Source organism: Callorhinchus milii, unplaced genomic scaffold (genome assembly GCF_018977255.1).
Source record: "Callorhinchus milii isolate IMCB2004 unplaced genomic scaffold, IMCB_Cmil_1.0 Scaffold4, whole genome shotgun sequence".
In the NCBI taxonomy this organism is placed as follows: domain Eukaryota; kingdom Metazoa; phylum Chordata; class Chondrichthyes; order Chimaeriformes; family Callorhinchidae; genus Callorhinchus; species Callorhinchus milii.
The window spans coordinates 68,036,783-68,056,677 of NW_024704745.1; the positions used below are offsets into that span (position 1 = coordinate 68,036,783).

The 19,895-nt window shown below is 38.6% G+C and overlaps 1 protein-coding gene across 2 annotated transcripts in view; it reads right to left on the reverse strand.

The window, feature by feature from the left end:
- The window catches only part of LOC103183271 (mitochondrial intermediate peptidase), a 59,189-nt gene that overhangs the window by 23,057 nt on the left and 16,237 nt on the right, over positions 1–19,895 (reverse strand). For both annotated transcript variants that reach the window (XM_007900651.2, XM_007900650.2), the window contains 7 exons: positions 19,445–19,497; positions 10,660–10,813; positions 10,130–10,207; positions 9,574–9,778; positions 8,349–8,458; positions 5,546–5,620; positions 3,987–4,106 (listed from right to left, as the gene is read on the reverse strand). In XM_007900651.2, the coding sequence (XP_007898842.2) occupies positions 3,987–4,106; positions 5,546–5,620; positions 8,349–8,458; positions 9,574–9,778; positions 10,130–10,207; positions 10,660–10,813; positions 19,445–19,497 (795 nt within the window). The remainder of the gene's footprint in view (positions 1–3,986; positions 4,107–5,545; positions 5,621–8,348; positions 8,459–9,573; positions 9,779–10,129; positions 10,208–10,659; positions 10,814–19,444; positions 19,498–19,895) is intronic.

Here is a 19,895-nt window from a genome sequence, read left to right on the forward strand (position 1 = left end):
AAGATGCTTGACTTCACCATTCTGCTTATCAGCCACCTAAATGCTTGTCCAAACCTTTGTCATCTCCTGGGTGTATTTTTCTAATGTACTCCTTGCTATCATTAGCAAGATTTCTGATTTTATGCCTCTAACCTCACAAACACCTTCCCCTTTGCCCCCTTTATTAGTCTTCGAGTCTCACCTTAAATTTTATCTCTTCGCCTATGGTTATCTTTCCCCATTCCTGGCTCCCATCCCACCACTGTAAAGCGCTCAGATGTTATTCTACATTTATGGCTCTATATAAATACAAGTTTTTTTCTACTGGAGTCCGGTTACAAAAGGCACCTTCTTGTATCACAACAAGTGACCATTTTTCATGTGGCGTATTGTAGCGTAGTGGCTAGCACCCTCTACTCGCATGCAATAGGACCCGGGTTCAATTCCCGAGGATAGGGCAAAACCTTATTCCAATTTCCTTATTCCACATGACTCTGTTTATCTGGCAGTAAGTAAGAACCCATTTTTTAGTCGATTGGTGAACTACTTTCTGGTGGTAATAAACCTTCAAAAAAAAATTGGTTTCTCAATCCACGAGTGTTTGTGGGGCACTGCTGTGCGCAACTGGCTGCCGCGTTTCACCCACAAAACACACAGTCACTCCACTTTATAATATATTCTGTGACGCGCTTTGAGACGTTTCAATGACGTGACAAGGTTTACTATTATAAGTGCAACTCTGGCTAGTGAATGTTGATAAGCTAATTGACAGGGAAGAGGAGATTAAGTTAGGCTAAGAGAACACAATATCTGGAAAAACATGGAAACAAATCCATATTCAGGAAGATTTATTTTAGTCTGTCACTGCATAAAATTAAACTTAAAACCTCATAGCTTGTCATTGAGAGCACTGATCTGGCAAGCTTGCTGCTCTTTGTATAGCTGGTACCACCACACCCAGTGTCCTCTGCTACCTGTCTGGCTTGCCGGGTTAACAGGGACAGAGTTGAATGAAACTTTGCTCCCATTTACCAATCTGCCACTCCAAGTTCTTCCAATAAGTCAAAGACATTTCAAATCATATACAAACCCCAGTATTTCATGCTGCAGCACTTTCTTATGTCTGGGTTGATTCGGTGGATACAATGATTGATATAATGTGATTCATGAAAATAATTACTCTCTCAGTACATAGCTATAGTAATCTTTAAGCCTCTTCATTTTAAGATGTTATGCAATCTTTAGTTAAAATTAATACTTAAACCTGCCTCAGTTTCATCAAAGCGAAATGTGCTGAGTGATGAAACAGCAGGTTGGCAAATTGAGGGAGAGAAGCTTTTTTTTAAAAAAAGCAAAAACAGTGTTGGGGAAGAAGAAACAAAAAATAAATTAGCATGAAACTGTCACTTTAAACAAAGGTGCCCTTACTTTGTAATTGGATCAGATCTTATCTCCAACCTACATCAAATGTGTTCACTGGATGTTCTAACACACCTCAAGTATAGGCAAGTGTGTTTAGTTTGGTTCCCATCGCAGTAACCACTTTAATATTCATGAGGGAAGGGGTCAAGAAACTTGAAAGGAAAGAAAGCAATGTCCCTGATCACTTGCTGGTACCAAGATAAGGGGCAGATGACCATAGGCACAGTTAAAGAGTTAGTTCTTAAAGTGGGGGGAAAGAAAATCTTTCTATTGGTAGCCGTCCGGCGTGGAGGGCACTATATAAATCCAAGTTGTAGTAGTAGTTGTTGTAGCAAGTATCCTACATGAAATGGATTTGGGGCAATTTCAGGCTAAATCACACAGAACATTGCACAAAATGTTCAATGCTCATTGGCAAATTGTGAAAGAACTCAAAAAGTTTGATGTGAGAATTGAGTACAACAAACTGTGAAAACTTGTGAGGGTGGGGATAAGAGATATTTCTAGATCATGGAGAGTGACCTTGAACCTAGACATGCTGAACCCGACTTGGGTGGTGGAGAGAAAAGATGGCTGCAAATATCGGCAAACAAAATTATCTCTTGTTTATAATTTACCTGCCAACAATCTCTGTTTTACGTGTTATTTTTTCAATGGGTTTGTTAAACAAGGCTGTATCTATCCTTGGCAGGCAAGATTTGGAATACAGTATTTTTGAAGAAGTAGCTTGCTTCCAACAGAGATTAAACCTGAGGATTTTCATTTTACATTTATGATAGAAGAGAATTATAGGCTAATTTTAGTAATAGATTGTTGTCTTAAAGTTGTTGTCTTAAAGTTTCATCAGACTGCACTTTTGGAAGTACTATTTTCCTGTAGTTAAGAGACTGAATGCTGACTTTGCAGTGAAGAGTTGTTCAATGTCTGCCTTGTTCTCAAGTGGATGTTAAAAATGCCATGACATCATTCAAAAAAAGTAAATTCTCATAGCAACCATTCTCCAGATTAATTGGTCATTCACCTCATGGTTGTTTGTGCAACGTGGCTGTGCACAAAATGGCTGCCGCATTTGCCCACAAAAAAGTCACCATACGACTGTAAATTCTGCGAAGCAATTTACAACATCGATGTGTAAGGCAAAATAAAATTACAAGGTCTTCTTCACAAGAACACTGCTGTGGACACTTAACAACAACAACAACAAGATTACATTTGTGTAGCGCCTTTTACGTCGGGAGACGTTCCAAGGTGCTGGATAGTGTACAGCATTTCAGAACCCTGGCAAGTATTTTTAAATCCTTTAGATTTTTGCTGGGTTCCATTTTGTACTAGCTCGGACACTCCCTATTGATTTTATTACTGAACCCTTAGTGTGCTCAATTTAAAACAAAATAGTAACAGCTGCATCGCTATCAGCATGTTTAAACATAATTTAGTTCACATGAATAGAAGCATGTGAAGCGACGAGCAAGAAAATCTAACTGGAGACAAGAAAGGAGATCATAAAACAGCCATCTGTTTGCAGTGTAACATTACTGTTATTACAGTAACTTTGTTTGTATCTTGGCTGAAGGCAATTCTTTTAGAATTAGGATTTCAATTTACCATAAAAGGTCCTGCAAACAATTTTATAGCCTTACACCAACAATATCCTGAATCCAACATAGTCCCAGAAACTGAAGAAGTAGTTTACCTTCTGGAATAGTTATTTGTTCAATATTATTCCTTTTCTCCATTATCTCCCTGATGGTATCCAAGGGGAATGCCTTTGGAGGAAGCGACATCTGGCACAAGTGTGCAGAATGGGAAGGATTATTATACTCTTCCCAAAGTCACCAAACAGATCAAACAGTTCTCTAATATTGTACACATTACTACTTAAAGAAAACAATATGTAGAGAGAGAGCAGTATATTTCATTAAAAAGCAACACAATCAGAGAGACACAGTCACTATTTCCAATGATCTGGGTGGCAAAATACGCGCCTAGTGAATCGCAAACTTCAAATTGGCAACTTCTGAAAAGAGGGCAAACTAACAAATTTCCATCCACTGGCATTTTTGAAAAGAAACTTTCTCAACTTGGGATTCATGATTCATTGGCCATGAATCTTCGCAAACCAGAAATGGCAATTAACACAACTGACAACAGTGCGGGAATATTACAGATGAGACCCCATCATCACTTTTCCAAATCCTCTGGATCATCAGTGGTTAGAACAAATGATTAAATACAAGCTGCGATAACAATATAGTGTCAGTATATGGGTCACCTAGACGCACTGTGGATCTGCAGATATCAGAAGTGCAGTACGCTTTGGCACTGACTGGCTGAGTTCACAGTGATGACATCAGTACTCCTGCATGATGCGCTCGGTCAGCCAAAGTCATCAACACCCCGACAACCCTGAGAGCTGACTAGTCTCATAAATCCTATTTTATGGACCCAAATATCAAACGCAACTCTGTTGCAAGTTGGTCATTTCATATATCAAGCCAAAGTACAAAGCCACAATTCAGGTACAATATTTCCCGACAGATGAGTTCTTGTCTGACTGAAGGCTGAATGTTAATAAAGTGCCTCACCGTGTGGGGTACATGGGGAAGTCCATAAAACTTCTCCTGAGTTTCCTTTAAGATATTGGTTGTTGATTCCGGTAGAGGATGTTGCCCATGGTATATCTGATCCAGGACAGAATAGAAGATCTAAATTGAAACAAAACATTTGTTAATGCATTTTTCTATCTTACTTGAACTATATGTAATGTGTTTCTAAAAGGCTAATTTAGAACATTATTTGTTTGGTATAAAATGTCATATTTAAATGGCAGATTTGTTCTGCAATTTAAATTTTATTACAAGTCAAATTCCCAGTCCTGAGGTCTAACTTGCGATATTTCTTTGTAAGATTTCTTATAAGAAATCAGAATTGCACAAAATGTAGACTATTTATGGGAACATAAAGAATATCACACCAACTCACAGGAACTCCATTCTGATTCAATCTACTTTAAGTACAGATTTCCTACAGGACAAGAGGAGTTTTAATAGATTTTTAAAAAGATTTTTAAAGTTACAGAAATGTAACTGTAATGTAAATGTAATGTTAAGCAGTTAACACAATTTAATGCATTTCCTTTCCCTCCCCTGGGATAATGGGATATGGGTACTGTTCCACCCAGCATTCATCATCCTGCAATACCTTTCTAAAGTGACCATTATTGATGTATAAGCCTCGACAACAAGTGTTGGCCGGCTGCTGAAGTTTACTTGTGTGTATGGTAAGCAAATGTGCATGTGTGCTAAAGTCTGATCCTCGCATCTTTTGACTTCCACGGAGACAGATCTTCAACAAGAATTCTAAACCCAGAGCTGTAACTAAACTGAAGTCCTTAATGTGTCTGGTTGAGATCTGCTAACTCATGACATGTTTAAGTTAGGACCTTTCCACTCTAGAAGTCTTTGTTACTCAAATAAAAGTCACAACAATTGGGGGAATCTTGCTTGCAAATTTCTAATACTGTATGTTAAATCCCTCTTTCACCCCTCACCCTATTATTGGATAGATATCAGGAAGGCAAGTAGAGGATAAGGTGCTCAATGATTCCTGCATTTCCTCTCTTGCCTGAGAGGAATTGCTGGAACTCTTGGCTACCTCCCTGGGTGGGAAAATGAGAAAGAATGCAACATTGGATTAATCTTTCCTACTTCCCTGGGTGGGAACAATGAGATAGAGAATGGATCAAATACAAAAATGCAGACATGAAACCACATGCTACCTACCACTCAGTGAGCCAGGACTATAGAACACACAGTATCACCTCCAATTTATTTGTTAGTAAATCTAATGAAGCAATGGTCTTGGAATAATTTACAAAACTCTCCAGTCACATCACATTGTCCTTACACTCATGTTATTTTCAGTAGCAGGGTTATTACACAGTGCAAAAGGATATCCCTAATCCTTTGTTTGCCAATGTTTCCTTGACAGTTTGGCAAAAATCCCAATTCAGTCAGGAATTTTACAAATGGAACTAATGCTAATTCGTATGCAGTTAATCAAACTCCACTGCTGAATAGTTATAACTCAGGTCAGGATTAGAGGACAGATTAATTGGAGATTATGTGACTGTACATTTACCCACCTGCAGTTGCAAGTCTGCTGCAGCACAAACCTTCTTAGATTCGCAGAGCCGGGTGATCATGTTCTGTGGTAACGGCTGAAATGGAAAAGACAGGAACTATTTACTCAAAGCAATTTTCAGACCGCCACAAATCTTATTGCATGAGGAAGAAGGTAATAGATGGGTACGTGAGAGGGAAATAGGTGGAGGCTCATGTGGTGTATCAACACATATAAGGACTAGTTGAGATGAATGGCCTGTTTCCATGGTCTAGTCTTTGCAATTCTTGCCCTAAAGTTTCAATCCCTCTTGTCATAACAGCATTATTATTCTATTTGTCCATGAAACACAGTCACTGAACTACAGTATATCCTACAAAGCGCTTTGGCACATCTCCCGATGTGAAAGATGTTTTTCCAAATGTAAGGATTATAATTATTATTATACCCATTATTATACCTATGTGTTCTCAGTAAATCAACTGACATTGCAAACTAATACAAAACAATCTCAGCACAAACACATTTGAACAATAAACTTGGGAGTATGTGGAGGAAATGTACATTGCTTCAGGTATATATCATGTGATAAGAGTTGTCTGAAGTAATCACCATATCAACATGAAGAACAAGCTAATTTAGTGCCAATCTACAGTGCTACTGAACTAATAAGACAATTTCATGATAGAATGTTAAGTGGGGAGTTTATTCGGGTCTCACGAAAATAGGTCTGCAACCAAAAATATAATTAAATCCAATCCAACAAAATGGAAGAGCTTCTACTTGGTCAGGATTTTCAAATCCCATTTCTATCTATTGTTAAATAACAACAGCCAAATATAGAAGTCAGTCAGTCAACCTTGTAAATCTTCGATTGATGAACAATGAGGTCTGAAAGTGAGAACATAAAGCTTCAAATCTGCTTTCCCACACCTGGTTACCTTATAACAGCAATCTGCATTTTATTATAGTAGCTTTCATGCCAGGGGAACATCTCAAAGTGCTTCACATAATCTTCTGTAAAGTGTTGTGACTATCTCAGCAACACCTACACACTGCTCAAAATAAACATGGCAAACATTTAAGCTCTCCTCGGCTTCCCCAAAATGAAGTCATTATCTGATTAATTTCTACCTGAGGCTGGTTTCATCTCTCAGGGATTTTACTTTTGCCTCCAGGCACACACTGACCATTTGAATCGTGCTGACTCCCTTTTAGCTGAATTATAGTGGAATGTGTGTCATTATACAAATCTCGGAATTTCCATTTCCACTTGTCTATTTTAATAAAGCTGCTCAAATCCCCTTCATCTCATGAATGCAAGTGTTTGATTATGGAGGTTTTACAGAATTTCTTTTGTAGGGTGAACGTAATGTTTGTAGGCTAAGGTTGGGTGGGGCTCTGCTTATGAATTGCCTCTTAAATTACTTATTTAACAGCACCATAACTTTACTAAATATCTCAGTAAATATCACTGCCACAGAGCAATGTTGGGCGAGCTTCAATTTATTGTCATAAATCGAAACGGCCAATTGAAACTTCTTAAAAGAAACATTTGGGAGACTAGCTATTTTACATTGAAACCAGAAGACATACAATGCAAAAGTAGAAGCGTTCAAGCCCCATGAATGAGGTTTTGGAACAGGAAATGTAATTTTACATCCCACGCCAATCTAATATCATAAACTAGGCAATAGAATAAAGACAACTGGACAAAGGAATCTAAATGGGCTCCATGTTTCAATTCAATTGTAATAAGGACCACATGCATGTATGTTGGACCGAGCAAAAACTAGTGTGACCTTTGTAAGATGATGAACAAATGGACTGAGAAAATTTGACCACATTAGCGAGTTGACCTCACTAGTGAGTCATAGCTTAAATTTTTTTTCAATAAACCACTGTGTATATGGGATTTATTTGATATCATGCCCTTGTATCAGTACTCAAGAAAAACTGTGTTAGACATAATTTGCATTTCTGCACCTTTGAAGGCATGGTTTCAGATTAAGTTGTTGTACTTGTACCATAAATCGTCAAAGTCAAACCGAGGACAATAAATCAGTAGTTTCAATACAAACTTGGATCATTCTCTTTTTCTCCTCTTCACATCGCTATCGGTGGCCAAGCCTTTAGTCATTACTCCCTTAACTTCTGGAACTCCCTGCCTCTACTCCTCCATCTCATCCCTTCTCTACCTATCTTTAATCCCACGTTAAAACCTACCTCTTTAACCATGCCCACGGTCACCACCCTCTTGCTTGGCATCCAATCCCACCACTGTGAAACGCTCCAAGACGTTATTCAATGTTATGGGAACTATTCAAATGCAAATTGTTGCTGTATTGTTCCCCAGACAATGGGATTTGCCATTTCAATCACACAGTCCCAGAATACTTCATCCCATGTGATTTGCCATTTTCTACATCCTGTGAAAGCTTTTGCGTGCAGTGCTCTGGACGACTTGGTGCGTCGCAAAGGGCAACTGCTGATTGACGACCAGGATACAAGATGGCTGGTAAAATAAGTTTTTATTATACTATATTGTGCAAATGGAAGTCTGGAAAACAATGGCACGGTCGTGAGTTGACCACTTGAGTGGGGAGACTCTATGGAGAGTTTCCACTGTACGTCAGCATAATGAATCTTTCAGTGTTAAGGTCACAATGTATTACAGAGAGTGTGGTGCTAATTATGACACCCAACGAGTGCGTGTCAAACACACACAGGGGGGAAAAAAAAATCAATAAATCAGCCACATTAACTCCATAGCATGGACTATAATGAGAATTTGTAACAGTGAATTCAAGTAGAAGATCCTCTACCTGTCCTGTCTGGTAGTGCCTTGCAAACTGATTCACCACACGATAGTCACTAGCAAAATATTCCATGAGAATGGAGGGAACTTCTGCAAAATCTGTTGGACATCGTGTACCTGAAAAGAAATGGTAGATTTCTTCATTGTAATCTTAACATTGTAATCTTGAAATGCTGTATACTGTCCAGGGCCTTGGGATGTCCTCCCACGTGAAAGGCGTTGTACAAATGTAATCTTGTTGTTAACAAAATGAAACTATTGGGAACTTGGGTGAAAAACGGCAGATTGTAAATGAAGGAAGCAATTGCAACAGTGCACAACAATAATAACAATAAATTGGATTTTATAGTGCCTTTCACGTCGGGAAGACAAAATTATTGCAAAGATTTAAACAAATCAGTTAGAAATACAATCACAGTATTTCCAATAAGCACAATTTATATTTATCAAGTGTCTTTCACGTCACAAGAACATTTCAAACGGTTTCACAGAGCTGACTGGGAACCCAAACTGGGGATGGGGGGAGCTGGGAGAGAAATGGTGGCTAAAGGCACAGTTGAAAAGAAAGATTCTAAGGTGGGCTTTAAAGATGGGGAGGGACGTGGCAAAGCAGAGGGACTTGGGTTGGATGTCCAGATAGTGCGGCTGATCAGGTGGGACATGAAGCAAGCCTCTGTTCACCATGTGGAGGGAGAGGATTAGATAGAAGTGTTGCAGGAGGTTACAGAAGTAGGGTGGGTCAAGACTGTGAAGAGATTTGACAAAGATCTTTAATTTGATCCTCTGGGGAATGTAGAGCCAGTGAAACCAACCAAGATGGGGGTGATATACTCACAGAGCCTGATGCAGGAGATTTCAATGTTTACGAGGGGAAAGAACATTATAAGAACTACTGGAATGAGAAAATGCCATTCGGTACACATCATCATAAACATCACCTCACCCAGCCTCTGCTAGGCAGAAGGCATTGTATACATACATGTGCGTATCTACGCACTGTGCATTCCCTTCGTCATACAACCTTTACTCCTTTCTTCCTCAAGACAAAATTCCCTTCCTCCAAAAGTATAGAAATGGTGCCGTTTGATACAAATCTTGAAAGTTTTACAGTGCAGAATATTTCTGGTTCCCTCAGCTTTGTAATCTACAGTAATCGTTTTACTAAATCAGAACAGATTTATTCTTGACTAACTACAAATGGATTCAAAATATGTTTAACAGACATTTCCTACCTGTTACATGTTGGTATCTGGTTCGCCCCAGCATGGAATGCATGGCGTGACCCATTTCATGAAAGAGATTTTCCATCATACCAGGGGTTAACAGGGTTGGACTGGACTTAGTTGGGTGAGGCAGACTAAGCATAAGCACCACTACTGGAAGCTGGTACTCTCCGTTCTCCAAAAGCCGCCCACCTCGGATTGTAAAGTGACAGTCCTTCATTGAACAAAAAACTATTTTACTCAATGTTTTCATATGTGCAATAACAATATTAACAACAAACTAAGAAACTTCTATTAGCAATCAGAAACCCAGTCTGATGATTATGTAAGCTGTTGAATAAAGATAATGATGACATGTGTTCGACAAATTAGCCTATAAATTCCTGTGAAGTGCTTTGAGGTGGTTCGACAACATGATAAGGCACTATATCAAATGCAAGATTATTATATATTACAATTGTTGTTAAAGATTTCAAATGCAACTGATTTTTCTTTGCTTTCACTTTTATCTGGATTTTTCTTGGAATAAGATACAAATATTTATACTACCTATGTAATAACATACCTGATTAGGTTTGTCAGGCCTGTGGAAGAAATCACAGTAAATGTATCCCAGCAGTCCATCTGTTTCATGAACCACTGCCTGCCAAAGGAGGACATCAGTGATCAAACAGCATTTCAAAAAAGGATTAGTTACTTAGCACAAATATTCCCCAGTCCTGAAGCAAATTCAAGGGTGGCCATTCCTGGCATATTCAGGAAATTGAATCACTCTAAAAACTGCCAGAACTCCAGTGATATTCCTTTGAAAATCCAAACACAATGAATAACATAAAGATATTATTTATAAAGTTTATAAAACAGAAACTGAATTTGTAACACAAAAGTGGTACCAACTATTGGTCTAAACAAAGAAACAATAAAAGCACAAATAAACTAACCTGTTCAGATTATCCCTTCACTATAATAAAAGCTTTCCCTGGTCCAGCCTGAAGCTCTTTCAGCCATTATGGGAGCTCAAGCTTCAGAAAGGGTGATCCTCAAAGTACACAATTACAATCTGATTACTAATCACAAACTCAGGCAGTAACTCACCAGTTTCCGGATATCTTCAGACCAGACCTCACCCTCTTCTGGCTGTTCTGCGTGAAGCGTGACACCCAAAAGTTGCCGAAATAGAAGATTCAAACCCTCCATACAAGCACCCAGAGAGAAAAATGGGCTATACAGGCTCGGCTCAATATTGTACCTAAAAATGGGACACACTGTCATATTAGAATTGGATTTATCTCTTTAAACCAATGTAGCATATTTTTATATTATTAAAACGTTCTTATTATCTAATGCAATAGATATAAAGCCATGTCAAGGTTAAGTTAAGCAAGAAGTGCAGCTACATAAACCTTAAAAAGAGGAAATCTTGGTTAAAAAAAGGAAAATACGGACACTGAATATGAAAGTAAAGACTGGATACTAAATTATATATAAGGGGTTGGGGACTTTGTGCAAGTGCAATTATGCGAACAATTCTTCAATGACATTGAAAAAGATCCCTTAACAATTCTTGTTCGGTCCAATCCTTTAAGGGACTATTTTTGAATAAGGGCATAATCTGTTTGCACCACCTGTATCTATTTGCAGACCCCATACCCTGTAAATCTCCAATGAACACACCTTCAGGTAGTTTGACCATCACATTCCAGCCCCAAATCGTTTTATGGTCACCAGAACTTTCATGCTGAATTGTTGCAACAATATAAAAAGAGACCTTGATGTAATAAGTTTGGTTGCATTTTCACTAACCTGCTAAATAAACACTCGCAATGATGCAAAGATACTCGCGTGCAAACAAATATTTTAAAACTATGTGGCTAGACGAAAGCTTTCTTAAGCACCTAACATGACGTGCAAACTTCAGTCACCTGTTACCCATAGGATGCATGACATTTAGAGCACATTTGACATCTGCTCCCCTTGATCTTCTTTTAGAAAACCTATTCTCCTGACCTGTCACACAATGTCAGAAAATAATCTGCTTCCCAATTCCACCTGTCAGCTAGAAGGGAATTTTGCACTTCAATAAGCCATGTGGAAACTTGAAAGAAAAAGAAAATTAAAGCCTCGAGAGATGTGGGTCACTGGGATACTGCAGGGCAGCAAAGATGGAACCAGGGAAATACCTCTAATAATTTATCTTTTGTTACCAAACTGTGTGAAATTCAAACCTTTGCCTCGAGCTCTGCGCATTGAGAACACGATTGATCGAAATAACAACCTGTCTAAAGTGGGCAAGATTACACTGGACCAAGCAATAATTTATATCCTAATGCCTCAGGGAGGCACCTTAGGCTTCAGATTTGCAACTGTATCAATAAACAATAGTTTGGATTATTATAACTAAGTGCTCTATGGGACATGAAACTGGAGAGGATTCTAGTGCTAATTTAGCAGTATTTAGAATAAATAGCTAGCTTTGGGTCAGATTAGATTTTTGTAGTCTTGCGAGAGCACGTACAAGCCATTTCATACTCAAATTACTTAATTATAACTCAGGCACATACACCTTCCCTCAAAAACAGACCCACGTACGTACATCAGCCAATATACAATTAATGGAATTTGTTAGTCCTCATAGTAACATCTATTTATAGCAGACTAACTTTTTTTTAAAGACTTCATATCAAGTTGCTGCAGTTTAATTTATTTCGAAAGCTGATTTGGGAGCAGAAATTGGTGCAACTGAATGTGACTGCACACTTGTGAAACTTGGAGAGATTACAAATAGCAGAGGGATGCACAGCAAATAGTAAAATATTCCACGTTTTATCCATGTGAATACCAAGATGAGAGTTCTTAAATAATTGTTATAAAGCCCCAAAGGGTTGCATTTTTTAAGCCCAATCACATCTTAGAAAATACCATTTTCATATCATTTTAAAAGTATAAACATGGAAAGGTTACAAAAACTGGTTTATATTACAGCTCGAACCTTGCATGACCTTCCAGTTGGCTCGCATCATGTTGAAATTAATTGGCGTTAAAAATCTGACTGTACACAGATGAAAGTAGCAGTTGCCTCCTTGGAAAGTTTTAAACTCAGTTATTTGAGCATTACCAGAAGGGTCCAGAATTAGGGCAAGCTGATAAGATTACATCTAAACTTAAAAGTCATGTTTGGTCAAAGCATGGGATTTTATAATATTTGGACAAATAGTGTTACAAGTCTTAACTTGTAAGATACTTTATTCAAAAAAATAGTAAATTAGCAATTTAAAAAAAACATGTAGAAGTAGATATGAATCTGCCAAGTGATGAATGAGTACTAACCCCCTAGTCTTTAAATGGCAGGTGATTATTTTTCTGCCTGAGGGCATAACCTTTTCAAAATATGCAGCATGTGAATACTCTTAAAACAAGTCTGTAACTGCATAAGTGGTAAAAGATTTCGAAGGACAAGTAAATTAATAGTGTTAAATCCTCCTCCTGCTGCGTTATCAATGCAACGTTCAGTCAGCACACAATGAAATACCAGATAAAGCTTCAGTGAAATACGAGATAAAGCTTCTTTGCTAAGAATATTTAAGTTCCAACAATACAGTATACAGAGTAAAAAAAAGATTATATTATCCTGGGTAATAAAATACTGTATATAAAATACTGTAGGGCTGGTACCCAATTATCACAAACTCCAATCAAGCCTGAATTGGAGGTTGAGCGCGAATAATCATAAAAGGCAGTGACAAAGTGTAGAGGTTTATTCCTCTGTCACAAACGCCCATACAGGAAATTTTCCTGTGTCTGGAATGGATGGCACACTCTCTCCCTGGAGGGATACACATTGTTTATCTAATTTTGGTGAGTATTCAGTTGGCAAGAGCCAAATCTTGGATGAGCCTTTATTCAGCTTTACAAGGTGTGTGTTGGGATACTGCTGGTGATTAACCAGCTAAAATTGCATAGTTTGCCGTTGAGAGTACTGTCTGACAAGCTTTCCCTTCTTGTCCAGGTCCAAGCAAATGTTAGTGTCCACCACAATCCACAGATAAGAATCAACAATGCCCCTTATACAGATTTGTAAACATTCATTATACTGAACAACAATTACGTGTGAAGTGCTTTGAGACACTTTGATGTGTTAAGGCACTCTGAAAATGCAAGTTGTTAATTTTTGTCTAGACTTCAATTGTATTTTAAAGATCAACCAGAACATTTGACTTCTGATTATCAATATGTACTTCATTACGCACATCTCGTCAGAAGTGAGGCTACAGAGATAGTCAACCAACCTGAGGGACAGTCTCTACCTTAACAATACCTTGCATTTATATAGCGCTCTTCACGCGGAGTAGCGTCTCAGAAAGCTTAACGTTACACCCAAAAGCCACAAAATGAAAAAACCGAAATGAATAAGAATGTGCCTGATCTAGATTTCCAACTCTCACCATGTGCTTATTGGTAAGGTGGCTGGCTTTCAATTTTAAATATTTATTCTACCTTTTTTATTTTTAGCCATCTTTTGAGTACAACTTTTTTGACTACAAAAATATCTGGTTACCAGGTCATAAGGCAGCCATGGACATTACTCCTACTTTGCCAATCACTTCTAGCAATGGCATTGTTGCTGTACATAATAATCATGGCTTTGGATTTAAACTGTGCCTCAGTGCTTGCCTCTGCCGTCAGTATGGTGACAGCTATTAGTGTCACTATTCCAAATTAACCAGGTCAAAGTTCTTTCCCTAAGTGCTAACTAAATACATGCTCATTCCACATTGTTAATGTACCCAGTTACCATTGTTTTCACCATTGAATAAAGCAATGTGCAAATAAAAATTATACAGCTCTCATCATACACCAATGGCAGCTAAGAATCCAGCAAATTGCCAATATAAAAATTCCGGATAAGGGTTCACATGAGGAAAGGTTTACAGAGACTTTCAGGTCAGAACTTAATCCAGCAAAAATGCAGAAACTTCCTGTGCATTTAGCAATATCATTTTTCTTGTACTAACAATGTAGAACAAAGCTGCTCCTTAATCCCAAGACCCAAGTTAAAAACAATTATTGTATAAGCAAGACTGATTATAGATATTATGTGAATTGCTGAACTCTTCCTTTTGCTCCCATTAAATCAAATAGTTCAGTAAGTTTGGTGGGGGTATTACATCAGGGCTGCGATAACATACAGTAAGATAGCAGCAGCCCTTGAATTTAGTCTGTTTTCACATAGGATTGGTAGAAAGCAATTTTTATTTTTTTTGATTTGATGGATAGATATCAATTTTTTAAAAAAAATCTTTTAATTCAAGAAAGAAGAATAGACAATTTGGGGGTCGTCAGGTCATCAAGGGCATCACGTCCTGCACTTAACATCAGAGCTGTGCACAAGAAACACTGTGCATAATGGGGGTGAAGCAACAACAACAACTACTTGGATTTATATAGCGCCCTCCACGCTGGATGGCGTCTCAGAACACTTCACAGTAACGGATCCCGGGGCCAAGCCAGTGGGGAGGGGGAGGAAGGTGACCAAAGGCGCGGTCGAAAAGAAAAGTCTGCAGTAGAGACCTGAAAATAAGAGAGGGAGCGAGGCGAAGGGAGTGAGGAAGGGAGTTCCAGAGCCTCAGGGTGTAGTGGCTGAAGGCACGGCCGCCGAGGGTGGAGAGGAGGACTCGGGGGACAAGGAGGAGGCCAGACCCAGTGGAACAAAGGCAACGAGCACTGTTTTGCAGTGACAGGAGGTCAGAAAGGTAGGAGGTTGCAGAGGAGTGGAGGGAAGCAACATCTATCTCAAGCAGACAAATCATAAGTCAGCCACTTGAACTCTGATAAAGTGATAAGTCAGTGAAAATAAACTTTTAATGGCTGAATTTTTTTTCCCAGAGGATTAGAGGACATCGCAAAACAATAATGACTATCAATGTTTACCAATTTCTAGCGATTTCCACCAACCCTCCTTAACAATACCTAGTGTATTTGCTGTGTGCAAACGGGCTGTCACATTCACCTACAAATACACAGTCAATCTACTTAATAGTAAATCCTGTGAAGTGCTTTGAAAGGCTCTATACCAAATATAAGGATTATCATTATCATCAGGGACATGAAGAATCTGATTTTCCAGCAATTCTTGTGTTTCAAATCACAGGCCAACAATTATATTATATTGTTGGCCTGTAGACCCATTATATAAAAGGTTAAGCCAATTTTAGTGAATTAGTTGAATATGTTCTATATTTGAACCTAGCCTACTTTTTTTCAGTTGCCTAGCAACACATTTATGTAATTAATTAAAGATGGCAGTGATACAATAAAGTCTGTTGCAACGCTCTGCAATTCTGCTAAAAAGAATTGTATGTGGCAATAGCATCAATTGCAACCCTTACATTTTATCACTTGTAATCCATTGCCAGTTTCTTTGAGGTTAGTCCTGAGGAAAGACATAAGACTTCTATCTCTGCTAATAATTCATTCACATTCCCAAATATCTGTCAGACTCCTAACAGTATGAAAACAGATATTCACAAGGTAAACTCTTGGATCCAGCAAAGGACGTGCCCTCCAAACATTTTTAGCACTTTTAAAACATTCTCTACTTGATTTATTTTGCTTATTATAGAAAGTGGTTAAGAATATTTTAGGCTTTAAGTATTTTTACAGCAGGTGCTACTTCAATACCTTTGAAGCATTAGAATGGCTACAAATGGTTGCATAATATACTGGCCATGTTGTCTTTGTAGTCACCGGGAAAAATCTTGGCCAGGATTTTTCTTTTCTATGAAAGTCACACTTCTAGAGTTGGAATAAAAGGGAAACGATACTAAAAATCTCACTTTCATTTCTCTCGTCATAGAAATGGCCAGGACAAAGATTTGAAAGTATGATCAGGCCCTCCTGTTCTGGATTCTTCAACCATAGGAAAGCGTCTCCTTTTCAACTTTGTCACTTCCCTTTCCTATCTTAAAACACCTCAATCGGTGTTCACCCCTGAACTTGGATCAAGAGTAAAGCACCACCCCATTCTGTCATCATAACTGAACCCCATCAATCTGGGTATCATTCTGGTAAATCTACATTTCCTCCAAAACCACAATTCTTTTCTAAGATGGGATGTTCAGAACTGTACACCCTGTCCAAATGAGGTGAGGTTAGACTAGGACATTAAACAGCTGTAACATTACATTGTTTCCAGGTCTCTTGTGATAAATTAAAGGCCAACATCCCATTAGTCTTTGACTGCTTTTTGTAACTGTGCACAGAGCTTCAGTAATCTGTGACCCTGAACAGAGATCCCTTTGTCATCCACTCCACCTAATTACTTCCCCATTCAGAAAGTACTGTATTCCAATTTTTCATTGTTTTAGCCAAAGCGTACTGTGTCACATTAAATCATAATAAAATCCATAACATATTTAGAATGCAACATTCCTACATGAATGATTATTAAAGGTTAAACAAAATGTGTAAATATGGAACAAGACATTGCTTGAAATAGATGTTATAAGTGAAGTTGTTCAATAGCCATGGTTATACATGCTGTATTACAGCATACACTGCTGCTTGGTGAATATTTGGTGTGTATTCACCTTGCAGGCCATACCTACGAGAGACGTTACATCAACCATATTGGTTTGGATGAAGAAGACTCTTCAGCCCACCTGATCTCATATTTGCAAAATACCCACCTTACACCCTCCCCCCATAGCATTAAGATGTATCCAGTGTTTTGGCCCCAACCACCCTTCCGACAACCTGTCCCAGTCTTCAATTATCCTTTGGGTAAAGAAAACCTTTCCTATGTCTGTCCTGAACTTGCCTTTTGGAACTCCAAACCTATGTCCTCTTGTTCTACTGTCAGTGCATCCTAAAATATTTACTTTTTCAATCCCAGTTAAAATTTGTACACCTCTACAAGGTACCCTGAGTTTTCTTTTCAGAACTGAAAACATCTAGTTTGTCTAATGATTGCTCATAGAGCATTCTCCTAACACTGGGGATCCTCCTTGTTGCTCTCCTCTGCACCACCTCTAATGACTGGGCAGCCCTCTTCTGCTACCGTGACCAGAACTGCATGAGGTATTCAAGGTGCGGTCTGACGAGAGCATTATACATCCCAAGTATGATATATAGGGATTTAAAATCAACTGATTAATAATAATATAATCCTTGCATTTGATATAGCGCTTTTCACATCTTCTAGATGTCTTAAAGCGCTTCACAGAATAGACTGTAAAGTGAATTGACCGTATATTTGTGGGCGAAATGCTGCAGCCAATTGCGTACAGCAGTGTCCCACAAACCGTCGTAGATTGAAATGATCAATTTATTATTTTTTTGAGGGATCATTAGCAATGTAGCCCAGCATCCTGTTTTCCTGTTTGCCTTGTTTATTGCAGTTTTGTCATAGTGAGCAACGAAGTGACTCATATCCCTTGATCTCTTTCAACTTTCCCCTTGGCAGCATGAATACACGTTTGTGTCAACCTGGCTCAGTCAGTAGCAGTCACAGTACTTGACTCAAAAGGTTGTGCCTTCCATCCAGCCCTACGCTGGAACTTGTATAGTCTAGGCTCACGTTCTAACACAGAGCTGGGAGTTTGCTGGATTGTTGGAGGTGTCATTCTTTGGGTAAGACAATAAAATTGAGGCCTTGTTTGCCTGTTCAGGTGGGCACTAAAGATCGCATTGCATTATTCAAAACCAGAAGGGAGTTTCTCCTGGCGTCCTGCCCAACAATCTCCCACGTAAAATTAGTCATTCACATCCTTGCAGTTTGTAGAACATTGTTGTGCCCAAACTAGCTGCCGCATTCTCCCCACGAATTAGTCACTACCCTTTTTCAGTATATCCTGTGAAGCGCTTTGAGACGTCCTCCTGATGTGAAAGGCACTATATCAAATGTAAGGACTATAGGAATCATTATTAGTTGTATTCGGTTTAGTACTATACCGCATCAATATTTTTCAAGAGCTTCATATAAATAACTTTCAAGTTTAGTGACTATGTAGGCAACTAATCCATGCCAGCAACACTGCGTAAACAGCAATGAGATGAACTGACAATTCGATGAATTTGAATGAGGGACAAATATTGGCTGAAGAACTCTCTGTTCTTCAAAATAAAGACACGGGAAATTTACCGTCCACCTAAACCAACACAGATTTAGATTAACAGGTCGTCAAAAGGTCAGCCCCTCCAACAATGCAGCACTGCCTCAGTACTCCACTGGAATGTCAGCTTAGATCACGAGTTCATGTCATGATGTGAATTATAAAATGACATAATAGTAATACTTGCATTTGATATAGCACCGTATCACATCATTGAGTTCACGCAAAGCTCTTCACAGGATATATTTTAAAGTGAATAATTTGTGGGTGAAATATAGCAGCCAGTTTGCCTACAGCAATGTCCCACAAACAGCGAAAGAGTGAGCGACTAATTTTATTTGGCGATTTGTTGGCCACACCACACTGGGAGAAACTCCCTTCTCGAATAGTGCCATGGGATCTTGAATAGGCAGATGGGACTTTGGTTAAACATCTCATCCAATGGACGGCAACTCCGACAACGCAACACACCTCCAAGACTGCAATGGGGTGTCAGCATAGATAATGTGATTCCAAGTTCCGACTTGGGGCTTGAACCCACAACCTCCTAACTCAATGGCGCCAGGCTGACACTTTATCACTGTTGAGACATTTCAAAGCGCTTCAAAAGGATTCACTTTTGAAGTGCAGTGACTGTATCTTGTAGGTGACTTTGTAGGTATAAAAACTTTGCATATTTTTACATATTTTACATAGTACACGGATGGATGGATGTCAGTGTACATTGCAACTTGTCTTATATTTGCAGATTTGCTTTTATAGTTACTTACCTCTCTGCTCGGAGAATACCACTGTAGTACGGGTGATCCCAAGGCATCAGTTTCTGTAAAGTTAAATTAGTATTCACCATATATTGCTTTCTGATTTTTAATCTGAAATTTTAAAAAAAGGACAATGGACCCTTATTGATTCAGACCCCTAATGGCCCAGAAATCCTTTCTAATCAGTTGTTGAATTTGTTACGTTACCTCATTGTTTTTTCTGTATCAATGTCAAATGAGCAAGCCTGATGCTATTTTTCTGCATAATGATTTGGGCTTGCATCTATATATGTGAGAATACGTGCATTAAGCAGTCAATATTCCTTCATGAACTTTACGGGTGAATATTTTTCTGAAAGCTAGACTTCTTGACATGAGAGCTAAAGGAACATTTAATATTGAGTCATTGAATTATCACTCCCATTGCCTGGGACGTCCTCCCGACGTGAAAAGCGTTTTA